General features: G+C 32.6%; 3 protein-coding genes and 1 non-coding gene across 4 annotated transcripts; 1 reads left to right on the top strand and 3 right to left on the bottom strand.

The window, feature by feature from the left end:
- Nucleotides 1-3,556: 3,556 nt before the first annotated feature.
- Nucleotides 3,557-4,527, bottom strand: LOC108325598 (NDR1/HIN1-like protein 10). The gene has a single exon (XM_017558692.2). The coding sequence runs from the start codon at nt 4,430-4,432 to the stop codon at nt 3,749-3,751; it is 684 nt and encodes a 227-aa protein (XP_017414181.1). The 5' UTR covers nt 4,433-4,527; the 3' UTR covers nt 3,557-3,748.
- Nucleotides 4,528-7,631: 3,104 nt separating this feature from the next.
- On the bottom strand, nt 7,632-8,303 carry LOC108325729 (NDR1/HIN1-like protein 3). The gene has a single exon (XM_017558824.2). It carries the CDS (start codon nt 8,301-8,303, stop codon nt 7,632-7,634), a length of 672 nt encoding a protein of 223 aa, XP_017414313.1.
- A 7,775-nt stretch (nt 8,304-16,078) lies between these two features.
- LOC108325231 (NDR1/HIN1-like protein 10) lies at nt 16,079-17,215 on the bottom strand. Its single transcript, XM_017558266.2, has one exon. It carries the CDS (start codon nt 16,874-16,876, stop codon nt 16,193-16,195), a length of 684 nt encoding a protein of 227 aa, XP_017413755.1. The 5' UTR covers nt 16,877-17,215; the 3' UTR covers nt 16,079-16,192.
- Nucleotides 17,216-23,691: 6,476 nt separating this feature from the next.
- On the top strand, nt 23,692-23,776 carry TRNAM-CAU (transfer RNA methionine (anticodon CAU)). Its single transcript is given in 2 exon segments — nt 23,692-23,729; nt 23,741-23,776. It is a non-coding gene; the product is annotated as a tRNA-Met (tRNA).
- Nucleotides 23,777-23,785: the final 9 nt, after the last annotated feature.

Here is a 23,785-nt window from a genome sequence, read left to right as displayed (position 1 = left end):
GCCAAGCTCAGGGCTTCCCATCCCAAGCGCCAGTGGAGTCCACGTAGATGGCAACTTCGTCCGGAGCGTCACTGTCAACCAGGAGATCGGAAGAGTTCCCGGAGGGGGAGGCCCTAGCACCGGGACCGGAAACTACAGCCAAGGAGGAAGAGGATGGACTGGCATTGTCATTGTCAGCGTACCCCCTACCCTCATCGCCGGAAAAATCAGAAGACATGATTACCTGAGTGGAGAACCGAAGGAGCAGAGGAAGATTCAGAGGAAGGAGAGGCTTCAGAGGAAGGAGAGGCTGGCGACGGCGAGAAGATGAAAGTGAGAAGTTAGGGTAAAAGAACGGGTATTTATACCGAGGGTAAAACTGACTAAACGGGTATATCCGAAGCGCCAACCGTCAGGAGATCTGACGGCCCAAGTGACTTGACGTTTCGACCACGAAAAGATCTGACGGATCAGGCGATCTGACGTTTCAGTTTTTCACATTTCCCGCCTAAAAGTTACCGGCGGGACTTTACAACTCTCACCAAAGCAAGTGTTAGCGTGTCAGACTTGTCGCAGCAAAGAAAGGTACCGGCCGAACGGAGATCACTTCAAAACCCTACGCAAAAGTATTTTTTCTAGGGCTTGGGGGACTTGTGTTACTACCGAGGATGGACAACCGACCGGGAAGATTTAGACACAACCGAGATGTTTAAAATGTGCATTGAAAGCCATTAAGAGGTAAATTAATGGGGAATATTCTCTGAAAGTGTATAAATAATAGTCAAAGGAGAAGGTAAACTCTCTGTTCTTTTGATAATTATAGACTTGCGAGAGCTCATTCTGACTTGATCGTCGGAGTGTTTGCTGCAGGTCAACCCATTCACACTGATACCGAGCGCAGAGGAGGCGAGAGAAGGAAGACCGATCGGAGGAGGAGGAGTGTTTCCAGACGAAGGTAGCAGGAGTTTTCTCCGGTCCCATTCAGCAGAAACACCTTGTAATTAGGATTTGATCAATGTTGAAATAAAATAATACTCAAATGAATTAAGCTTAATATTTTCTATTTGGATTCCATTAGTACTAATTGCATTTTTTAACCGACAACAATTTTTTTCGACAAATAAATGAAATATTATTAATTAGATTAAAAATAGAGTCTCAATTTAATACACAAATTATTGTGCTGACTGGGTTTTCCTCTGAAGGGAAAATTTCATCAAATAAAATAGTCAAATAAATATTATATAGAAAAAAAAACTCAAAGTTTTATCATTTCATTTGACCTTATTATCATCATTTTTATTTATACTGTTTGTATAGTTTCCTTTTTCATCCTCTTACATTCCTGTTAATGCTACCATTAGATATCAATATTATTATTTATTATTATTAGTAGTAGTATATCATTAATATCTATTCATATATTTTACTTCTTTGAGAATAATTATGTTTGTTTTTCATTAGTTTCTTGTTGGGTTTTCTTGTTGTTTAATAATTAAATGAAAGTTGATAATTAAAAAAAAAAATATTTCTATCTATAAAGAAGTGAAATAAATGAATAAATATCGATGATAGCAATGAATAGATTAAATAAGGAAACCAAGGATAATAAATATACAATGAAAAGATTAAATAAATAAAAAAACTCAAAGAAAGTCTTATATTAGTCCTTTTAAGCATGAAAAGGATATTTTTTCTTGGTCATTAAAACATCATTAGAATCGTATACTAATCCTAACTTAGTAGTAAAGTGAATTTATTTTACAAATAAATGAGAATTGATTATAAGAAACACACCTTTAGTTGTATTGAATAGGAAATTAATTTAGATCAAGAGTGATGTAAAATCAAGAATTAAAGTACTAAAAGGAAAGTACCTTTTTCGCCCACAATAGCCTTTCTAAGCTAAAAAAATGTTGTTTTTGAAAGATATTTGTTGTCACTGCCTAAAAATGTTTTTAAAAAATTTTGTGTATGGTTTTCATTGGAGAAGTCCTTTGTAGATGACAAGGAATATTTTACAGGCAGGCAAATTATCAATTTTTTAATTTGTAAAAAAAGATTAGGCTAGTTTTTTGTTGTTTTTTATTTAATTTTTAAACTTATAAAAAAATTAAAACATAAACAAATTTTGTTTTAAAATTTAAAACGTTGTTAATCTTGTTATATTTGTTCAATATATGTTCGGTAAAAGTGTATGGGACTTTTTGCATGAAATGGTGTCGTAGCGATATAGATTAAGAGGGAAATAAAAAAATAAAAATTTATTTATTTATTACACTTTCACGCTGTACCTATTACTGGATAATGATTGAATCAGATTAAAAATGTTAATTAAAATTTAAATCTCGATAAATATTTATGAAGATTCAACTCGGGTTATACGGTTCGGTCAATTATAAAGGTTGTAAGGCCCAAAAGGCCATTCAATTCAGGCTTCTACGTTTTGGCCCAAACACAGGGTGAAAGAACGGAGAGGACTTCTACCTGTAGCTCTATGGTTTCTTCTTACACTTCTAAGGTTTTTCTTCACTTCCAAGTTGACAGTTTTGTCCTTCTTACCAAAACGTATTTATTACAAAACGTATCTATTGTGTCTTTCATATTTCCTAAACCACGTACCTCCAACTCTTTATGCGTTTTCTTCTTTTATAATCTATCATTACATATAATAAATTTTGAAATTTGATTTAGAAAACTATTTGGATTTTTAAATTAAGTTTAAAAACTCATCAAATTTTGAAATTCGATTTAGAAAATCATCGGATTTTAAAATCTGATTTACGAACTTACCAAATTTTAAAATTCAATAAAAAAATATTTAAACTATGTTTGACTTCGACTTCTAAATAATATTAAATGTACCAAAACAAACCCTCAGACAAGATGAGTTTGTAAGTATCAATCACTACATTCTTGGAGTATTATCTATTTTGAAGACTAGAACTTTATCATGATTTTGTTCTTGAAAGAGTCTCAAAGAATGGTATGAATATTTAAATTGTACTTATACTCAACTCTTAAACAAAATGAAACTATGCCTGTAGTAAAATAATTCTAAATTTAAAAGAAAAATAAATTTAATTCAGTTTTCAATTTTACATACATTTTATTTTTCCTTTGAATTTTTTAATTAAAATAAAAAATAATCATATTCAAAGTTAACAAAATAAACAAAAATCATAAAAAAATAATATAGGACAAAATCGGAAATTCGAATTAATAGTTATAGAGGAATACAATTATACATCTCCCTAGATTTTTCATACAATCGAGAACAAGTTTTTCTTGAGTTATATCTTCATACAAAAGAAAAACTCGTATTTTTTGTCATGTATTTATACATAACAAAATGTGTTTCCAGCAAGATTACTTTTGCTAAAATAAAACATCAGGGGTGCAGAAATGGATAAAAGGAACGTGAAAATAACAATCACCCACTAGGAGATGGGCCATCTGTTTAGCTCATAACATTGAAGCACATACCAAACAAGCCCATCCCATCTACCACTACTTTTATTTTTGTAATTTTCATAAATAATTGACTAACATTATTAAACTACGAATAAAATGAATATGTTGGAAAATATATTGCTAACGTCTCAAGTTCTTCCAAAATCATACATTGTAAAACTGTATATCTTCAAAAGAAATCTATTCGAAAAACGTGAAGTAATGAACACAATTTTTCATTCACGAGTGAGGAAATTAGAAAATAGTGCATTATGAACAACGCAGAAGACCCCACCACGGAGCCACAAGCAAGGATTCAGAAATCGACTTGGCACTTGGTCGAGTCAAACGCAGTCGCAGCCACCGTTTTCCCATTGGAATCAGTGAAAGGAACGTTGAGCTCGCACGTGGCTCTGGCATTGAAGTGCCCAGAAATATAATCCCCAAGCCTGAACCTGATACGAAACTTGATTTTTATATCAATAGGGAACACCCCATCATTGGTATCTTCATGGAAGTCAGAAACCTGGTTTCGATCGAACACCATCACATGTTGTCCCGAGAAAACGGCGCTGAAAAGGTTGGTGCCCTTCTTGTCCTGAAGGTAGGAATTCCAGGGCATGTTGACGTCGGTGGTGGAAAACCTAACGCCGTCGTAGAGCGCGTTGGCCCGAACGATGTCGTAGTAGATCTTGAGCTTCTTGTTCGGGTTGCGTGCTGTGATGTTGAGTACGAGGTTGTAGTTGAGGGTGGATGTGTTGGCGGCGTAGTCGAATTGCGTGAGCTTGGCTTCGGTGACGTGGAATCTGAAGGAGCGGGGTGTGATGATGATGTATAAGACCAAAATCACAAGCATAACGAGAATGATAACGAGGACCAGAAAAATCCAGAAGGTTTTGCAGAGACAATAGACGCATCTTGTTCCGAGGTGCTCCTTTGTAGGAGCCGATACGACGTCGTTGGTTGCGGGGATGTTCGGTTGAGGTTGTGTTTCGGCCATGTCGTGGAGTGAAAGAAGAAGGGTGACGTGAAGTTAAGTGCCTTTTTTTGGGGGCGTGTAGAGAGGTATATGTATTGGATAAGAAGTTGAATAGTATGTAAGACAAACGCGCTTTTGAGTCTAATATGTGCGTCTATTGTTTCAGTCATCATGTTTTGAATTATTCTTTTTGTTTTCTAACTTTCTTCTTCATAATTATGCATCTTTTACTACTAATTTTTTACACTTCTATAACTTTTATCATTTAACTTTTTGTATGCTTTGTTTACATGAAGATGAATTTGAGAAAAAATAATAGATAAAATTTGATGAGATTAAAAAAGGAGATTGTAGAGTATTTTGTTGATCAAATTCAAGATATTTGAAAATAAAGTTTGAGTGGTTGTGAATGATTTGAAAATATTATAAATAAAAAGATGATTCAATAGATGAAAATAATATAAAGTAAAATATAATAATAATTATTAATAGTGTAAACATAAATGTTATTAGTGTAAACATAAATGTTATTAGATCACAAAAATATATTTATCTCTCGGTATTCACTAGTGCAGAAAGGGCTTTAAAAGTCTGTTATTTTGGCCTTTTGACGTCCGACATACACCCGACGTCTTTGTGGGTAACGTTAACCAGACGTCTGTTGTGCCAGGTCGGACGTCTATATAGACGTCCGTTCCGACACAACAGACGTCTATATAGACGTCTGTTTATGTTGGAACGAACGTCTATATGGTTGAACGGATTATTTAGGGTTACGGGGTTTGGATGTATGTTTGTGCACTGCCAGACGTCTAAGGGTCACTCAATGAAAATTATAATAACATGTCAAAAACATGCATACACAAAACCCTATGAAAAAAGCATTAACGAAGAAACTAACCTGAAGAGCAGATTCAAAATGAAAATGGAGGGAAATGGAGGAGGGCACGACCTAAAACGTAGGCCAAAAAACGCCGCCCAAGAACACGCAACAAACTGCACCAAAACGCATCGAAAACGATTTTTAATCGGTCCAAATGAAAGATATTTCATCACTGAACAATTTAATCGGAATAAAAGTAAGATTAAATGGTCCAAAACAGATAAAAACGAACCTGGAAATGCAAGGCGTAGAGGGAACTCTCACGAAAGCGCGTAACTCCTCGCGGGTTCGCGTTTTGGTGTACATGTCTTTCTTTTAAATGTCTTTTAAACGTCTGTTCTGGAGGGGGCCGGACGTCTACAATATTATAGACGTCAGGTCCCCTCCAGAACGGACGTTCAAGAGGCTAACAGGGTAGTTGAACCCGTCAGCCTTTTGAACGTCCGTTCTGGAGGGGGCCGGACGTCTACAATATTATAAACGTCCGGCCCTCTCTAGAATGGACGTTCAAGAGGCTGACAGGGTTGGACGTTCAAGAGGCTGACAGGGTAGTTGAACCCGTCAGCCTTTTGAACGTCCGTTCTGGATGGGGCCGAACGTCTATAATATTGTAGACGTCCGTCCCCCTCTAGAACGGATGTTCAATAGGCTGAAGCAATCAACTCTTCAACTCCCTCGTTAGCCTTTTGAACGTCCGTTTGAGGGGCCCGACGTCTATAATATTATAGACGTCCGGCCCCCTCCGGAACGGACGTCTCCACACTCAATTATTTATATTTATGCCACCGGTCAATTATTTATGTTGGAGTTTTGATGGACCGACGTCTATTGGGTGACGTTAAAAGCCAATTCTGCACTAATGATTTGTAGATAAAATTTGAAAATGAATAGTTTATAGCTATGGTATTTATATTACGCACGGATAGTTGGTAACAAATATTTTAATATATGTTTAGTTACGGGTTGAGATAGTGTTGGTCAACAAATTAATGTGATTTGTGAAGTGAAACAATTATTAGAAAATAATCTAGTTAGAGCTCTAGCTATGAGTGTTAGAGATGGTCTAAAGAGAGGAATGAAAGTTATTCATAGAGGAACTCCTCTAAGTGTTCCAGTAGGCGAAGTAACTCTAGGATGAATTTTCAACGTGCTTGGAAAGCTGATTGATAATTTAGGTCCTGCAGATAGTTGTACAACATCTCTCACTTATAGATCTGCGCCTAGCTATATATAATTAGATACAAAATTATCTATTGTTGAAACATAAATAAAAGGTAGATCTTTTCGCTCCTTATAGTCTTGGAGAAAAAATAGGACTTTTCGATGGAGCTGGAGTGGATAAAAGAGTACTTATTATGGAATTGATCAATAATATTGCCATAACTCAAAGCTGTATCTATATTTGGAGGAGTAGGTCGGATGCGAGTATGTGTATCTTCGAGTTCACTATTCGCAAAAAGATTAAAATTAAAATTTAATTTATATTTTATTAATTTAAATTTAATTAAAATTTAATTTAATTTATATTTTATTGGGTTAAATTTAATTAAAATTAAGTTTTAATTTATAATTAATTTATTTAATTTTATATTTTATATTTTTTGTAATATTATTTATATTTTATTTTAAAAATTTATAAAATGTCTTTTTTTTTTAAATATTCACATGTTTTCACTTATACATGTGAGTTTTAAAATATTCACATAATTTTTTTAACACAATTTTTTTAACGAGTATTTAATGAGTAACGGAACATACATAGAATGAATTTTTTTGATATAGATCAGGTGATGGGTGGCACTATCTGTGCCTGACTCAACTCTCATTTTAAGAGGTGATTTTTAGTATGTATACATTTTTAAAATATCTATAATATTGTATTAGTAAGAAATAATATTACAATGTTATAAAGTTAATATAAAAAGTAAATTTATATTTATTAAGTTATATTTACCCATAACTTATGTATTGTTATAGCTAATTATTTAAATTTTAAAAATAGTAATTAAAAGGGTAAAATTAAAAAAAAAAAGAGGGTAAAATTGTAATTAAAATTTATCCAATCCGTTAATGTTGTCCCTCCTAATAAAGAGTTATAATAATGTTGTATTACATGTTACTTTGTTGGTACACATTACTAACTCTTGACAAATTATTTTTATGATTGACTTTAACAACTTGATTTTATATACTATGTTGTCAAACTCACTTAAATTCAATAATTTTTCATCATTCTCTTACGATGACATCTACATATAAAATAAAGGAATATCACAACCTGGAATTCAGAAAACAAGATCAAAACGTGCGTGTGGATATGAACAACGTTGGCTGGATTCAGAAATCAATTCGACACTTGGTGACCTTAAACGGAACCACCTTTTCCCCCTTAGAAGTCAAAGGAACTTTGAGTTCACACATGCCTCTAGGATAGTAATACCCAAACTGAAAAGCTTCTAGCCTGAACCTAATGGTGAAACGAATCATAACATCTATAGGAAACACCCCATTCTTGTTATCTTCATCAAACTCAGAAACCTCGTCCCTATCCAACACCATCACACGTTGTCCCGAGAAAACCGCGCTGAAAAGGTTAGTGCCCTTCTTGTCCTGAAGGTAGGAATTCCAAGGCATGTTGATGTCGGTGGTGGAAAACCTAACGCCGCCGTAGAACGCGTTGGCCTGAACGACGTCGTAGTAGATCTTGAGCTTCTTGTTAGGGTTGCTTGCTGTGATGTTGAGTACGAGGTTGTAGCGAAGGGTGGAGTTGGCAGCGTAATCGAATTGTGTGAGGGTAGTGTCAGTGACGTGGAATCTGAAGGAGCGGGGTGTGATGATGATGTATAAAACCAAAATCACGAGCATGACGAGGACGATAACGAGGACCAGAAAGATCCACAAGGTTTTGCAGAGACAGTAGCAGCATCTTGTGCGGAAATGCTCCTTTGAAGGAACGGAAGCGGCGACGTTTGCTGCGGCGGTGTTCGGCGGCGGCTGTGTATCAGCCATGTCTCAGGCGCGTGGGCGAGGGAGTTTTGATAAGCAAAAATGGTGAAGTGAGAGAGCGTTTTGGTGGCGTAGAAGAGATGGTTTTGTATAAGGCGATTTTGAAGGATTGTTCAAGACAAACGCGCTTCTGACTACAACTAATTGAATAGTAATCATGCAATGTTTGACGTTTCCACGTAGCTTTTAACTCATTAATGCTTTTTTTCCTACTTGCGTTGAAACACTCCAATTTAGTTACTTAAGTTGGAAGTAAAATTTCTTCTAAACTTCAGCTCTAAAAACTACAACAAATTACATTTTTCAACTTTTATTAAATTTAACCTGACTTTTCTAAAAAAAATAAAAATCCAAACACAATCAAATTATACGATTATAAAGCTATGAATTTTTCTGCAGTTTGGTCAACGTTTAGGATGTATACTATTTCTGGGTACAAAATATTCTGCGCGTTCCTTTATCTGCGGTTTTAGAAAGAAATACTTTATCCAGTTTCATACCTTTTAAAAATACATATTTCAATTTTCGTAATATCGTATTTATATATTTAAGTGCTTTAGTGTCTAAAATTTTGGACAAACCATATGTTTAATATATTTATCAAATAAAAAATTATCAATCAAAATTTAATAATTAAGTATTTCTAATACTTCCGTAACAATATAAAAGTTTAAATTTAGTTAATTTAACATTTATCATAATTATTATTTAAATAAATCTAATACCTCAATAGTGGATGACTGTGTCCTGATAGAGTTTTATTCCGACACATTTGGATGTTCCTTCTCCGCTTTTATTAAAAAACATAAGATTATTTAAGATATCTCATATAATAAAAAAAACAATTATTTGCTGATAAAAGCTAATTATAGAACAACTATCAATATCAAGATCCTAACTCAAATAATTTTGTTTGAGAAGAGACAAATTATAGTAATAATTGATATCGATAAATAATACTTAGTGAAATAATATTATAAAACAAAGAATCGTATTAAAAAAGATATAACATTTTAGTGCTTTAACTATACGTATTGCGTATGAAATTATGAAAAATATGGATTAGAGAGATTGGGTAAGTGTGATCGGTGCCGATTGTTGGAGACTGATCGGATGTGAAAAAAATGACGATTAAAACATAATTATAAGATTACTATGTTAAGAAAAAGGGTTAAATATGTTTTTAGTCCCTTAACTATCAAACGATTTTAATTTTCGTCCTGTGTTAATTTTTTTCTTAGGTGGCTAACGGTGTGTCACATCATTTTTACTTTTTCTGAAACGTGTCAGTCCTTCCCTACATCTTCACGCCGAGCTTCTCTCCCTCTGTCTCCAAGTGGCAAATTGTCTCCCTCTACACCGACCAGACCGACACCAACATCTCCCTCCGTCTTTGGGTAGCAAACTGTCTCTCTCTACACCGATAATACCTGCACCAACATCTTCCACTCTGTCTTCATCGTCGGCGAGGACACCACTGCACTTACCGAGATCGGTGATCTTTGTGAGGCAGACCGTTATCACCTGACGAAAATGCTGGCCTTAAAATCAAGCTCTGAACAGAATCACCTTTGCTTCTGTTGTGTTGTTCACGATTCTGATCTAAGTGGTTCTATGTTTTTTGTTGCAGGTTTTTCCCCTTATTTGTTGATTCGATGGGAAGGTAAATAGGATGTCGAAGTAAATACCAATTGTTACTATAGGCTCATAGCCAACCGAACGGTAAAAATGCAGAAGAGTCGTCCGACCGATGATACCCCTCAGGTTAATGAACCTATCGGTAAAATCAGTCCGACCGATGATACCTCTCAGGTCAATGAACCGATCGGTAAAATCAGTCCGACCGATGATACCTCTCAGGTCAGTGAACCGATCGGTTAAATCAGCCGTTAAGGTAATTAATAGTAATAACTGTCGGGGAGTTAATGAAAATAATTGTTATTTATTGACAATTAATATTGTCATTCATTGGTGGTTAATGAATTAGACCTAACGGTAAGCTCATTATAATTTATAAATATTTGTCTGGCAAAGGGTACAGGTAACTTGAACTTGAACTGAAACTTAGAGCTTTGATAATTAAATCTTGATTACAAGATTAATACGCGAGGTCACTGACTTGAGCGTCAGAGTGTCTTTTGCAGGCACCCTCCCCCGCGGCTTGGACAAGGAGAAAAGAGAAGACAACACAACTGAACATCCGTGCAAACAACTCTAAATGTTTTGGATTAGGGTTCTAAATCCTGCCGAAACACTAATTTTTTTTGGTTGACGGGTATTTTTGTAAGGTGATTTGTTTTTGAATTTGGTAAAACGTTGGTGATTATAAGTGATTTAAGGGTTTTTATGCATTTTTGATCTATGGCTTCGGAGGTAGTTCCATCTTCCAGGGATTTGTTGAAATGTTGCAGTTGTGGATTTGGTTGCTCTATGTTGGCTCAATCTTTACCCTTTGTTCACTTAAATGGATTTGGGGGAGAGTGATTGAGTGGATTTGAAGATAAATTTTTTTGTTATTTATTTGAGTGAATTTGAAGATAAGTGAAAATGAATTTGAAAGCTAAGGTTTGTGAGAATTAGTGTAGGATTTGATTGATGTGACAAATTAAAAAAATTTACTTCCAAATTCACTCTTACTTATCTTCAAATTTATTCAAATAAACAACAAAAAAATTTATCTTCAAATTCTCTCTATCACTTTTCTCCAAATTTATTCAACTGAATAAAGTTTTAGGGTTTGAATTCTATCCGTTAAACGGAAGCATGATGAGTTCAAAATGGATGGTCAACTGGCCATGCCAGCGTTTGCAAAGGTCAAAATTGAGAATGAATGTGTGGCCTTGCGAGAGATGGTCAGTATGCAGCAGAAAACCATTCAGGTAAAATATTACTAAAGTATGATAATATATTTACTGGAAACGTACTTATTCCTGGTAGATTGACGATGAGTTTCACTTTCACATCTAATTATGATATGAAGGCACATATTACCAAAATATATATATATATATATATATATATATATATATATATATATATATATATATATATATATATATATATATATTAACTTGAAATGTTTTTCCAATAGACATGTTCATTTAAAAGGAGAGATTTATCTCATTTTATCCCAGTCTATTTTAATCTTTTAAATAGTAATAATGAGATAAATCTCTCCTTTTAAATGAACATGTCTATTGGAAAAACATTTCAAGTTAATATATATATATATATATATATATATATATATATATATATATTATCTGACTAATTTAGAAAAATCATTTTTCAAATGGGCCTAACAGTGAAAGCAACAGAGGAACTGAAGCAAAGAATGGGGAAGGTTTCGGGCATTAAAACACTTTATAAGAGGTTTTGGTTTTCCGTTTTGAAACAGTAGGCAGTTTCAGCCATTAAAAATTCTGCTTAATTTTTTTGACTTGTATATTCAGTGTATATTGGTTTGGGAACAAACTCTACCATGATGATTCAATAAACAGAGGATATCTGACGGTGAGAGAGTGGTCGATGGAGAGAAGAAGGTCCTTTGCTTGTTTGAGCGATGAGGTTTTAACGGCAAGGTCGCCACGGTTGTTGGCCGTAGCGAGAAGAGAGAGGGCTTGGTCCCTACCAGCGGTTATGGCTATCTGTATGTTTTAGAGTTTTGAAACAACAGGATGAAGAAACGGAAAGAATATAAATGTGGTACACAACTAAAATAAAAGATGTCCAGAGGATAGCAACTTCAGCCCAATTTAATTAGGATAGCAACAAATTCATGTGCATATATTTTCAAACTTGTGTCATTGTCCATAAAATGCTGCTTGAGAATGAACAAACTAATTCATGTATAACTATATTTCTAAGTTTGTATCCAAACTAATAAAAAACAATTTTTACTATCCAAAACAATTGACAATAAGCTAATAGTGTATCAAAAACTGATTCAATAAAATAACAATTTAAATTTTTATTCTGAAATTCTTCAATATCATTATGGTATATTATTTGTTTGTCGTATTTTTCATTTTAAATTGAGAATTTCTGCACTAGATTTGAAGAAATAATACGTTTTTTTTTCTTTTTCAAATAATTATTATAAGGGATATTACGTTTTTTTTACAGGAGTTTTGGTGTTTGAAATGCAAAATTCATTAAAAAAAACTTAGTGGATTTAACTACAAAAGAAAAGAAAAAGGAAGGGTCCAAAAGAAAAAAAAAAATTGTATAGTTCAACATAAATTATTTCGTTGCACTAACTGTTTATGGTTTGTTTGATCAGTTGATTGACATTCAATCTTTTCTTAGATTCATGTTGTTTAAATTAATTATTTTTGGTAGTCCTATTTATTCTAACTTTATGCTTTTGTATATTTTAAAATTTTTAAAGCTTTGTCTAAATTCTCTTTATTTATGACTTCTTGAGTTAAAATTTGGATTTGGTAACATTTTTCATATTCATTGTTAATTTTGGTTTAAGGTACTGAAGTTTGTTAAGAGAGTGTATTGAGAAAAAAACCTACAAATGTAATAAATGAGTGGATTAGAGTGAAACACTTTTCTAAAGTGAAACTATTTAAAAAAGTGAAACACTTTAAAAAAGTGGCGAGGTCTTAAAATTTTTTTTATTTTGTTTTCTATTGTTTATTGCAGGATTGACAATTTACAATAATGCAATATGTTTTCGAAGAGACATCCTTTTAAAAATGGTTTAACTTTTGATTTAACTTATCGTACTCCTTATTGAGATCATTTCATTATTTGAAAGTATCATGAGTGTGTCACGAAAAGATACACTTAGTGTTTGTGTGACCTTGTTGTAGGATGTCAATGAAATCGTGTCACATAATACATATCTAAATGGAAAAATATGTGAGCTAAAAAGAAGGCATAAACATAAAAGAAAATCATTGTGAACGAATAGGACAATTATTCTAAGGTGCACTAAATGTGAATGCTATGGTCATGAAACTCATAAGTGTCCAAATTGGAATGCAACTTCCATAACCAATCAAGACTTAAGAACCACATTCTACACTTGAAAGAGGAGGAAAAAAAACTTTGTAAAAGTTAGATATGTTGAAAAGAAGACAAGAGGGGAAACCAATGATAGTACAAGAAAATGAAGCACTAATAGAAAAGGAAACAAAGGAATAAGAGAAAGAGAAGACAAAGAAAAGCAAGATAAAGAAAAGAAAGAGAAGAGAGAAAAATAAGAGAAAGAAAAGGAAGTAAAAGAAAGAGAGTAGAACAAAAAGAGAGAAAAGGAAAAATAAAGAAAAGAACATCCTAATTTGTCATTCAAAAGAAGTACTAATTCATCTCATTTTGTTTTGTTGATTACACGATCTTATCCAAGAAAGATTACGATTGTTTTTAACTTTGAATTCCTTAATTAAACATGAAAATTAAATGCATGACTCGGAGTTAGATAGAAATGATAGATGTCATAATCTAGGAGATTGATAAGCCAATGAACATTTGTTAGAGAGCGGTTAGTCTTTGATAAGAACCGATAATGGAGACGTCAATATCAAGAAGATTGATAAGTTAAGAAAGATTTGTCACAAAAATGTGAATCTTTGATAAGAACTTGATGGCCTAATCCCTGAACAAAGACAACCCTCTCATTAATAAAATCAATTTTAATATATGACTAAAAAGTATTTACACAAGTTTTTTGTACCTCTATATATACAGATCCATAAGTTTAAGAAAAAGAAAGCCCAAGCCCAAAAGCATAAAAACATAAAAGCATAAAAACCTAAACTAATTTCTAAAAGAAAGTCGAAAGCTCAAAAATATAGAAACATAAACTAATTTTCATGAGAACAATTCTTCAAGTATGTTCTAAACCATGATTTTCATCCTTTCATGTCCATTGAAGGCCATAGGCTCCTCCTCTAGTTCTTCTTGTATGGAGTCATGAGATAGTTCTATATTATATCCTCTTTCTTGAAACGAAGTTGTCCTTAACTTTGTACCTTGATTTCTTTATTCTTAACAACATAAGGAAATTGTTCACTAAATTCTATCATTTGAAGATTCCTTCCTTTTATGTTTGGTAAGGTTAGAAGTTACTCACTCCTTCCTAAATTTCTCCTTATCTTTTCATAAGGTGAATGATTTCTTGACTAACTCTGTGCAAATGATTTTTGGAGTAACTCCCTCTTTCTTAAATTTCTTCTTAATTTTGTTCTTCTTGAAAAAAAAATCCAACCACGAAGTTTGAAAGATTCTATGCACAAATCAAAAACATAATTTAAAATCATCAAAAATAGAAATTTTACTAAAATGAGATTTGGATCCTAGAAGAAGCCATATCTTATTATCAAAGATTTTGGAGGCCTGCCTCTAGGGTCAAATACCCACATGCACAAATCATCAAGCAGTTTTAAATTAAAGATGTAATGCTAAAAAAGATGAATAGAATATTTCTCAAATAAACACTCAAAACATAAGTACAACTTTGATTGTACTTACACTTTTTAGAGATGGACAAGCAAGCTAATTCATGTGCATGTATTTACAAACTTGCATTCTTACACATAGGTTGGTTTAGAATGGACAAACAAACTAACTTATATACAACTATTTCGAAGTTTATGTCGAAACTAAAAAATTTGTTTTGACTATACAAAGTAATTAACAAACAATCTAATAGAGTATCAAACACATTAATTAAATTCAAAGCTTGTATTTTCCTTTTCTATCATTCTTTCGTCCTTTCATTGTTATTGTCAGTGTTTTTTAATGAATAAATCTTTCTTTGATAATATCATTTATTTTTCTCTCCATTCTTGATGTCACTACTTCTTGATGAACAATTCTTACCCAGGTAACAAAATAAAACAAGATGAATTAGTAGATTCATTCAATGAAAAATCAAGATGCTCTTTTCTTTCTTTTCCTTTTCTCTCTTTTTGTTATCCTCTCTTTCTTTTACTTCCTTTTCTCTCTTTTCTTTTCTCTTATTTTTATCTCTTCCTCTTCTCTTTCTTTCTTTCTTTCTCTTTCTTCTCTTCTTTCTCTCTTATTTCTTTTGTTTCCTTTTCAACAAGTGCTTCCTTTTCTTATACTCTTTTTAGCTTCCACTCTTGTCTTCTTTTCAATAATTAGAATATAATTATAGGATTACCATGTTAAGGAAAATTAGAAGGTCATTGGACCACAATTTGATCAATATTAAGGTAAAAGTTCATTGAAGGATCTATAAATATAGTATGTGGCTAAGGATTTTAATAATTTAGAATATGTTCCATTTGTTATATCTTGCCTTAATTAAACATTAACTGAAGAGCGTTCTCCTATTATTACTATCCCATTAACTGAAGTATTTTTGACAAGTAACTAACTGGACAAAACCGATTGCACAAGTAAAATAACTTGACAAAACCGATTACACCAACATCCATGTTTGCATTCCACCAAAGAGCGTTCTCCTATGGAGAAATGGTCTGCCTGTCCAATTGTGACATTGATGCACTATCCCTTGTATTGGAATTCGATGGTCAGTTATCTTCTAAAGCTAAAGACCCTCTTTCATTGAAATACGAACTTAAAATTGACAAAGACATGTCATTTGCATACTCATTAACTTTTCTACCGGAAAACTCCTCAAACGATGAGACAACAATTACTCTTACCATTATTACCTTATTATAAATCTTATCATGCAGAGTTTTTTTAATAATAAAAAAATTCTTACATAATATTAGCATATGCATATATATATATATATATATATATATATATAATTCAAATCAACCAGCGTTGAGTAACACAATACATACATAAATTAACGGGGAGCAAAAGGGTAAATCATGGAATCTGACAGAGTAAGCGGCAAAATTAATGTCGTTTGTGAACATGTCACGTGCAATATGGGACAGTCAGAAATTGACATGGCAGTAGGTGGATACAAACACAGTCCCTAGAGTTTCTCCTTTGGAACTCAAAGGGACCTCAAGCTCACATTTCGCCTTCGCCTTCGTGCTAGAACTTGCCGAGTCATTAAGCATGAACTTAACCTTAAAGTGGAGTCTCACAGAGAAATGAAAAACCCTCTTTTTCTCATCTTCTTCCAAGCTCTTCACCTGATCCTGATCCAACACCGTCTCGTATTGCCCCCTGTAAACGCCGTTCAGTCGGTTCGTGCTCTGCCTGCGTTGCCGGAACGAGTCACGCAACGTCAACAACTCCGTCGACGCGAACGTGACGCCGTTGTACGACACGTGGCTCTCCACGCTCTCGTAGTAGAAGTCCAGCTTCTTGTTGGGATTCCCTGCCGTGAAGTTGAGGACGAGGTTGTAACGGAGCGTGTTGTCGCTGGAGGTGTAGTTGAGCTGCGTGAGCGTGGCGTCGGAGACGTGCAGCTTAAAGGCGCGTGGCTGGAGCACGGCGTAGAAGATGATGAATACGATGACGAGGAAGATTATGAGTGCGAGGAGAATCTTCCAGCAGAAGCTGAAGAGACAGCAACAGCAATTTCTGTGGCGGCGGGGACGTGGCGCCTCCGCCGGAGGAATCGTGGGGCCGTAATACGCACCGTTTAGTTGGGGTTGCTTATCTGCCATGCTGGAATGATAGGGGATGAAGAATATGAAGTGCTCTTTTTGTGATAGAAGAAAGGTGCATGTGTGTATAAATATAGACACAGGATGAAGGGCGTGTTTGGTTATTTTTTCTTTTCTTTTCGTTATTTTGTTTGTTTAAATTGTTGTACGGTGGGTGTAACTGAGAAGAGGGTGCAATTAATTGCCCGAAAATCACAATGCGTTTGAAAACTCTGCTAAGACGCGTTTGGGTAGGGACATTTAATCACTATCATCTGAATAAGATTTTTGTCCTTGCTACATGTTGATGAGGATCCAAGTGGATAATGAAGTTTCATGGTCAAGTTGTTGGGACTTTTACTATTAAGTGAATCTATCCAATATTTTAACACACAATGAATTAATTATCTTTTATTATTTTTATTGGTACGGATATTTGAAAGGAATCAATCTTAAACTTATAACATAAGTTGTCAAAAAGTTGTTAAAAAATAGTTTTTTAAGAGATTTACTATTTTTTTAAATGCATTATATATATATATATATATATATATATATATATATATATTACAATACATTCTGTTATTTCTTTTTTTCAAAATTGCATGGTGGAATATTTTATGGAGTGTTCAATAAGTGATTCCGTTAGGATTTTTTCTTATAATATTTTTAGGTTGTCTATGTTGTAGAAGTTGACAATAAAAGAATAAAGATCATGAACAAAGGATTTCCCGAGGCGTGTAGATCACTCTTTAAAGACTTATCCGCGGTGTATTGCGCAAGCCTCTTGGGATACAATAGGAACTTCTCAAAATTTCTCAGGATATCAGAACTAGCAAGGATCTCTATAAAGAGAATAAAATAAACCCAGAATATTTTTAGGAAAAGAAGAAAAGAGAAAGAATGAAACCAAAATGAATGTTGGCAACAACAAAATTGATGGAAGCACAAGACTCGGAGTTGCAACGTTCCAATTCTTGCAGAATGTGCACAACCAAATCAACACTAGATAGTTTGCAATATGTGTGTAACGACACAATTTTTATAACAATCCCCCACATATTGCAAAATATATATACAAACGATAGATAAAATAAATTATTCTGGGTTTCACAAGATGTAATGCATCCGAACTGGTATAACAAGTTATATGAACCAGTTTTAGATCAAGAAACTTAATACACAATGTAGTTAGTATAGCAAGCTATATGAACCAAAGACACTTGAGTGTGTTAGAGGTTTATCAATCACAGTACACCCCTACAATCCTTGTTGTTATCGCTGTGATGCGCTTACTAGGCCATGCGCATGCTCGATATTCATGAGTGCTTTAGAGATCATGCCAAGATCTCATGCAAGCGGCCCCACTTGACACTCATATAGGTGATTTCATCAAGTGTATGCTGCAAATTATACATCACCCATAAGGGATATGAAGATCATTAAAAAATTTGATTAATTACAAAGTTTAACCTCTCAAGAATGCAGTCTCTAGCACTTTCACACACACCATAATAATGGACATATATATTTGATTTAAAATCAAATTAGTGCTATCAGAACTAACAAGTGACTTGTTTTTACCCATATGAACCTTATTTATGGGATCTCCAATCACAAAGATTGGGTTACCATCACTTGTTTGTTAGCTAGTGGCTTAAGTCCCATTCCCCTTAATGTTTCTAAGATCATATTTCTTCCCAGGGGTTTTGTCTTGTCAGAGGATATGCTAGATTCCATTTTGACTTCACATAGTCAATGGAAATAGTTCCACTCTTTAGCAGTTGCTTCATCAAATTGTGTCTCAATTGGATATGTCTATTATTTCCATTGTAATTCTTGTTTTTAGCTATAGCTATTGCTGATTGGCAATCACAGTGTATTGACACCGATGGGGTTGGTTTCATTCCTAGTGGAATGTTTGCTAAGAAGTTTTTCAACCACTCAGCCTCACTATACAAGCCATCTCAAGAGCGACAAACTCATATTCCATTATTGATCTTCCAATAATTGTTTGTCTGGCTGATCTCCATGTAATCGCACCACCCCCAAGTGTGAATACATAACCACTAGTGGATTTTGTCTCATCTGAATCAAAGATCTAGTTAGCATCATTGTACCCTTCTAGTACAGCGAAAAATCCACTATATTCAATGGCATAATCCATTGAACCTCTTAAGTATCTCATAAGCCTGGAAAGTGCATCCCAATGTTCTTGATTTGGACATTGAGTGTATCTACTCAGTCTACCTACTGCATAAGCAATATCAGGTCTAGAAAAGTTCATCAAGTGTAGTAAGCTCCTAATTATCTATTTGGACATACTAAGGCTGAGATAACGATTCTCCTATATTTTTCATTAATTTAGAGTTAGCATCATAAGGGGTACTCACGGGTTTGAAATCATAATACCCAAACTTCTTAAGAAGTTTCTCAATGTATTTTTCTTGGGATAGTAATATATTATCTCCCTTCCTTATGATTCTAACACCTAAAATTATATTGGTTTCACCCATGTCTTTCATTTCAAAGTTCGATCCTAGAAAAAGTTTAGTTCTAACAGCAATCTCATTGCATGTACCAAAAATTAACATGTCATCCACATACAAACATATAATGACACAATCACCATTTTCAAATTTAGAGTACATACATTTATTAGCATCACTAGGTGAAAAATCAAATTTATTTCTTCAAGTAATTAAGTAAAATTACCTACACCCCCACAATTTTAAAATATTTAAGATTGGAAAATGAGAAAATACCTGGTTGTGTTTTTCTCTTTGTAGGTAAAGTATACGAAAACTTACTTAAGTATCTCATCTTCTTGTTTCTTTTCCTTTCTCTGGAGAGAAAATATTTTCCATCTTTCCTCAAACATTACAAAGGCATGACACATGAACATTAGGGTTCATCATCCTAACTCCAATGAACATTAAGTTGTCGCCTCGTCTCCCTCTTCTTCATCCTCATCCGTGGTCCCTACAAATGCGATAATAAGCCACTATTGCTGCGAGCACCTTGCTAGCCTCCGGAAGTTCTATCTAGAGAAGACCTCGACTTTTGACACATCCGAAAATGGTTTCGCAAATACCGTATGAGTTTTGGAAACAAAGATTTGATCCTCCGGGATTGAGTTGTTGATGTCAGCCATAAGTCCTTAAGATTGTTGTAGAAGCTGACAATAAAAGAATAAAGATCACGAACAAAGGATTTCCCGAGGCGTGTAGATCACTGTCCTTAAGGACTTATCCGCAGTGTATTGCGCAAACTTCTCAGAGGAACTTCTCAAAATTTATGAGGATATCAGAACTAGCAAGGATCTCTATAAAGAGAATAAAATAAACCCAGAATATTTTTAAGAAAAGAAGAAAAGAGAAAAATGAAACCAAGAGAAGAGAGAATGAGAAAATAATGATTTTTGATGATGTGTTTTAGAGTGAAGGAAGAAGTACTCTATTTATCCAAAATATCTGCCAAAATATCTCCTAGGGAATATAATATTTTTAATAAAATAAAACATTGCAACCTAAAATAAACGTTGACAGCAACAAAATTGATGGAAGCACAAGACTCGGAGTTGCAACGTTCCAATTCTTGCGGAACGTGCACAACCAAATCAACACTAGATATTTTGCAATATTTTGTGTAACGACACAATTTTTATAATAGTCTAAGATGAATTACATCCTATAATGCTAAAATTTATTTAAATATTAAATAATTATTAAAAACATCAACATTAGTGATTTTTAGTTGATATTAATTGATATTATTTATTTTGTTAAAGTTTACCAATATTTTTTAATTAATATTGATGAATTTGTTTTTTTATTTAACATGGACCAAAATTGTTTTCTGCTGATATATAAATCACAATTATTTAAGCTAACATTGTTGGTTGAAATATTTGTTTTCTAACCTTTTGATTTATGTGAAGAGGGAAACTTAGTGAACCGTATTAAAACAATTCTAACAAACTATTAACAAAGAATAACATATATGTGTTGATGATAAAAAATAATCACAATAGATAGAAAAATATAACCTCTAAAGACCTCAATCGAACAATAGTCTACATCTACTAAATAGTCTTCCATTGATAAAAAAAACATTTTGACTAATAATGTAACAAGAAAAATTAAAATATAAATAAAAAAGTGCTCTTATCACCATAAATAGTTATGATGAGCATAAAAAAAAATTAAGTTTCCCTAAGTATTTATTAAATACTAAAAAGAATTCTGACCGTGATTCAATGAAAAAAATTAAGTTTCCCTAAGTATTTATTAAATATAAATTTTTAATTTTGTAATTATTATGCATTACATAATAATATATTATAATACGTAAAAATATTGAATAATAATATAATAACATAATAATACTAATATAATAATAATAAAAATTAAAATACAATATAAAACAATAATAACAAATATTTGAAAATAATTTATATTATTGTAATAAAATTTACGATAATTCATTATTATCATTATTATTCTAATTTAAATACATCACATAAATTTATCATAAATTAATTATATAAGTATAATTAATTTGAATAACATGCAATAAATTCCGATTAGAGAAAATCCGTTCGTCCCACCGGTCCAAAATAGGTAATATATTATATTTTGGATGAGCCATTTTCTTAAATTCTGAAAATGAATTTATTCGAAAGAAACTTACTAAAGATTTTATTCCAAAGAAATATCATTTTCATGTACACACCTATCATTTGAAAAAAGCGTGTAGCAGTGACGCCCAAGGCCCAGAGTACTTGCAAGATAATAAAGAGTGATCCCTTCGTTATCTCATCTTCTTCCTACATTTTCTCAATTTTTTTTAAATTCTAAATTTATCTTTTTTACTTTTTACTTTTACCAATTTTACATTTTATATTTTAAAACACTAATCCTAATCTTCTATCACTTTCAGTTCTCCTTTCACTTTTCGCAACAAGCCCTGATTTTTTACTGTCACTTTCTCTTTCTCTTTTAATTTTTACTCTCGTTAACATAAAATTTGACAAAAAAAAGCAGAAGATAAGCTGAACTAACTATTTTTTATTTTATTCACTTTTTATTTTGTAGTCAACAAACATTTTTCTCTTTCATTGCACCATTGTAAGCAGGGATGTAATAAATTTTCAAGTTTGGTTATTTAAAGATAAGGAAGTGGGAAAGAAATTTTTAGCAGATTATATTATGGAATCATGATACTTCAAAACTCATCATAAATTATAAATGTTTTAAATTTATACCATGCAGAATTTGCTTGTTCTGTAAGAGAAAAAGTGACAATGGGAGGTGGGGGTTTGTTGCTCAGAGTGAAAGAGAAAGTGAAAGTGAGAGAGAATTGAGATTAGGGTTTTAAAAAATAAAAAGTAAAATTAGTAAATGTAAAAAGTAAAAAGGATAAATTTAGAATTTAAAAAAAGATTGAAAAAGTGTATGAAAAAGATGGATTGATGAAGGAAACATCACTCAACAATTAATTGCGCACCTTTGAAAGTACCCAGCCCATTTACACCACATCACAACAATGTTAACTTTTACATCTTCAAAAGAGTCAAACTAATTCATCTCTCTCACAATTAATACACTTTTAACTGTCTAATTTCTTCTTAATAACTTTTTTAATAAAGCGTTATTTTTTCTTAATTTTTTCTTAAATCAATTATTTTATATTTATTAAAATAATGAGAGTATGCTCATATTTTTTTTCAAAAAATAATACATTTTTTGTTATTTTTATTATATGTAAGAGAACCTTTAACTGTAGTTATCTTGAGATGGAGGATGTATAAATTATTACTTTATCTGTTTCATAACAACTGCAATTTAAGATTTATATGTATATAAATAAATAATACATATACCCTTTCTTAAAATATTTTTACTTAAATAGTCTAATTCCTAATTTGAATACCATATTTCAAAACAGCATCTTATTCATAATGCATTGATATCGTTAGTGATGGTGATTAGACAAATCAAAAGAAAGTTCCTTTAATCTTTAACATTCTTGTCTTATTGAACTGGCTGGTCTGTCGGTGAATATTAACCTCTTCATTAATAATTTGCTTGTAATAACTATGTTTTTCAAGACAAGTTTAAACTTTGAAGGAGTTAAATTTGGTTAAAGAACCCTAAGATATAGATTAGGTTAAGTTACACTTTAGCGTTAGGAATAGGTAATCTCAAGCACTAATTAAACAACCCTATACTTGAACAATTACATATATTCATATTTAAATATCATGTTAAACCTAAACTAGAAAATTTTCAAAGTTTACTCTTCCGTTAGGTTTTTTTATTTGCACAAAACTTTGCCAAGTGATGTATGGTATGACTCGAACCATTTAATTTACTTACCAAACTTCTTAAACGGTCCCAAACTTTTAAATTAATGCAAGTCTAGACTTATTATTAGATCTAAATCAAGCAACTCATAATATGACTTAAGTTGGTATTATGCTATACCATTAATGAAAATTTTTTAAGCAAAGTGTAATTTCTAAAAACAACTTTTTCCTCCAGCCCACGCTAAAAAAGAGCATTAATTATATTTTTTGTGTATGATTTGTAAAAGTAATATTAGACTTTTTATAAAGAATTAACCTAATTTCGCCTCTCTCTGCTTGTTTGCTCATTACGTGATAATGCCTTTTAGTTAGGAAGAAAGCCTAATTTAGAAAAAATTCCTAAAAGAATGCAATTTTTTGAAAAAATATAAAAAATGGCTAGATTTTAGAAAATTACCATTTGGTACGTCGTTCTTCCAGTTCTATATTAATTATATATAATAAGATTTGTTAATTAACAAACAAGGGGGTGGTGGCGCAGTTGGCTAGCGCGTAGGTCTCATAGCTTCTGAGTGATCCTGAGGTCGAGAGTTCGAGCCTCTCTCACCCCATTCTTTTTA

Source organism: Vigna angularis, chromosome 3, assembly GCF_016808095.1.
Source record: "Vigna angularis cultivar LongXiaoDou No.4 chromosome 3, ASM1680809v1, whole genome shotgun sequence".
NCBI classification, from domain to species: domain Eukaryota; kingdom Viridiplantae; phylum Streptophyta; class Magnoliopsida; order Fabales; family Fabaceae; genus Vigna; species Vigna angularis.
Note: the sequence above shows the minus strand (reverse complement) of the source record. Positions and strands in the feature narration are given on the sequence as shown.

Excerpts from the sequence above, each read along its gene's own strand:
- LOC108325598 (XM_017558692.2), bottom strand. The coding sequence starts at position 4,432 with ATGGCCGAAACACAACCTCAACCGAACATCCCCGCAACCAACGACGTC.
- LOC108325729 (XM_017558824.2), bottom strand. The coding sequence starts at position 8,303 with ATGGCTGATACACAGCCGCCGCCGAACACCGCCGCAGCAAACGTCGCC.
- LOC108325231 (XM_017558266.2), bottom strand. The coding sequence starts at position 16,876 with ATGGCAGATAAGCAACCCCAACTAAACGGTGCGTATTACGGCCCCACG.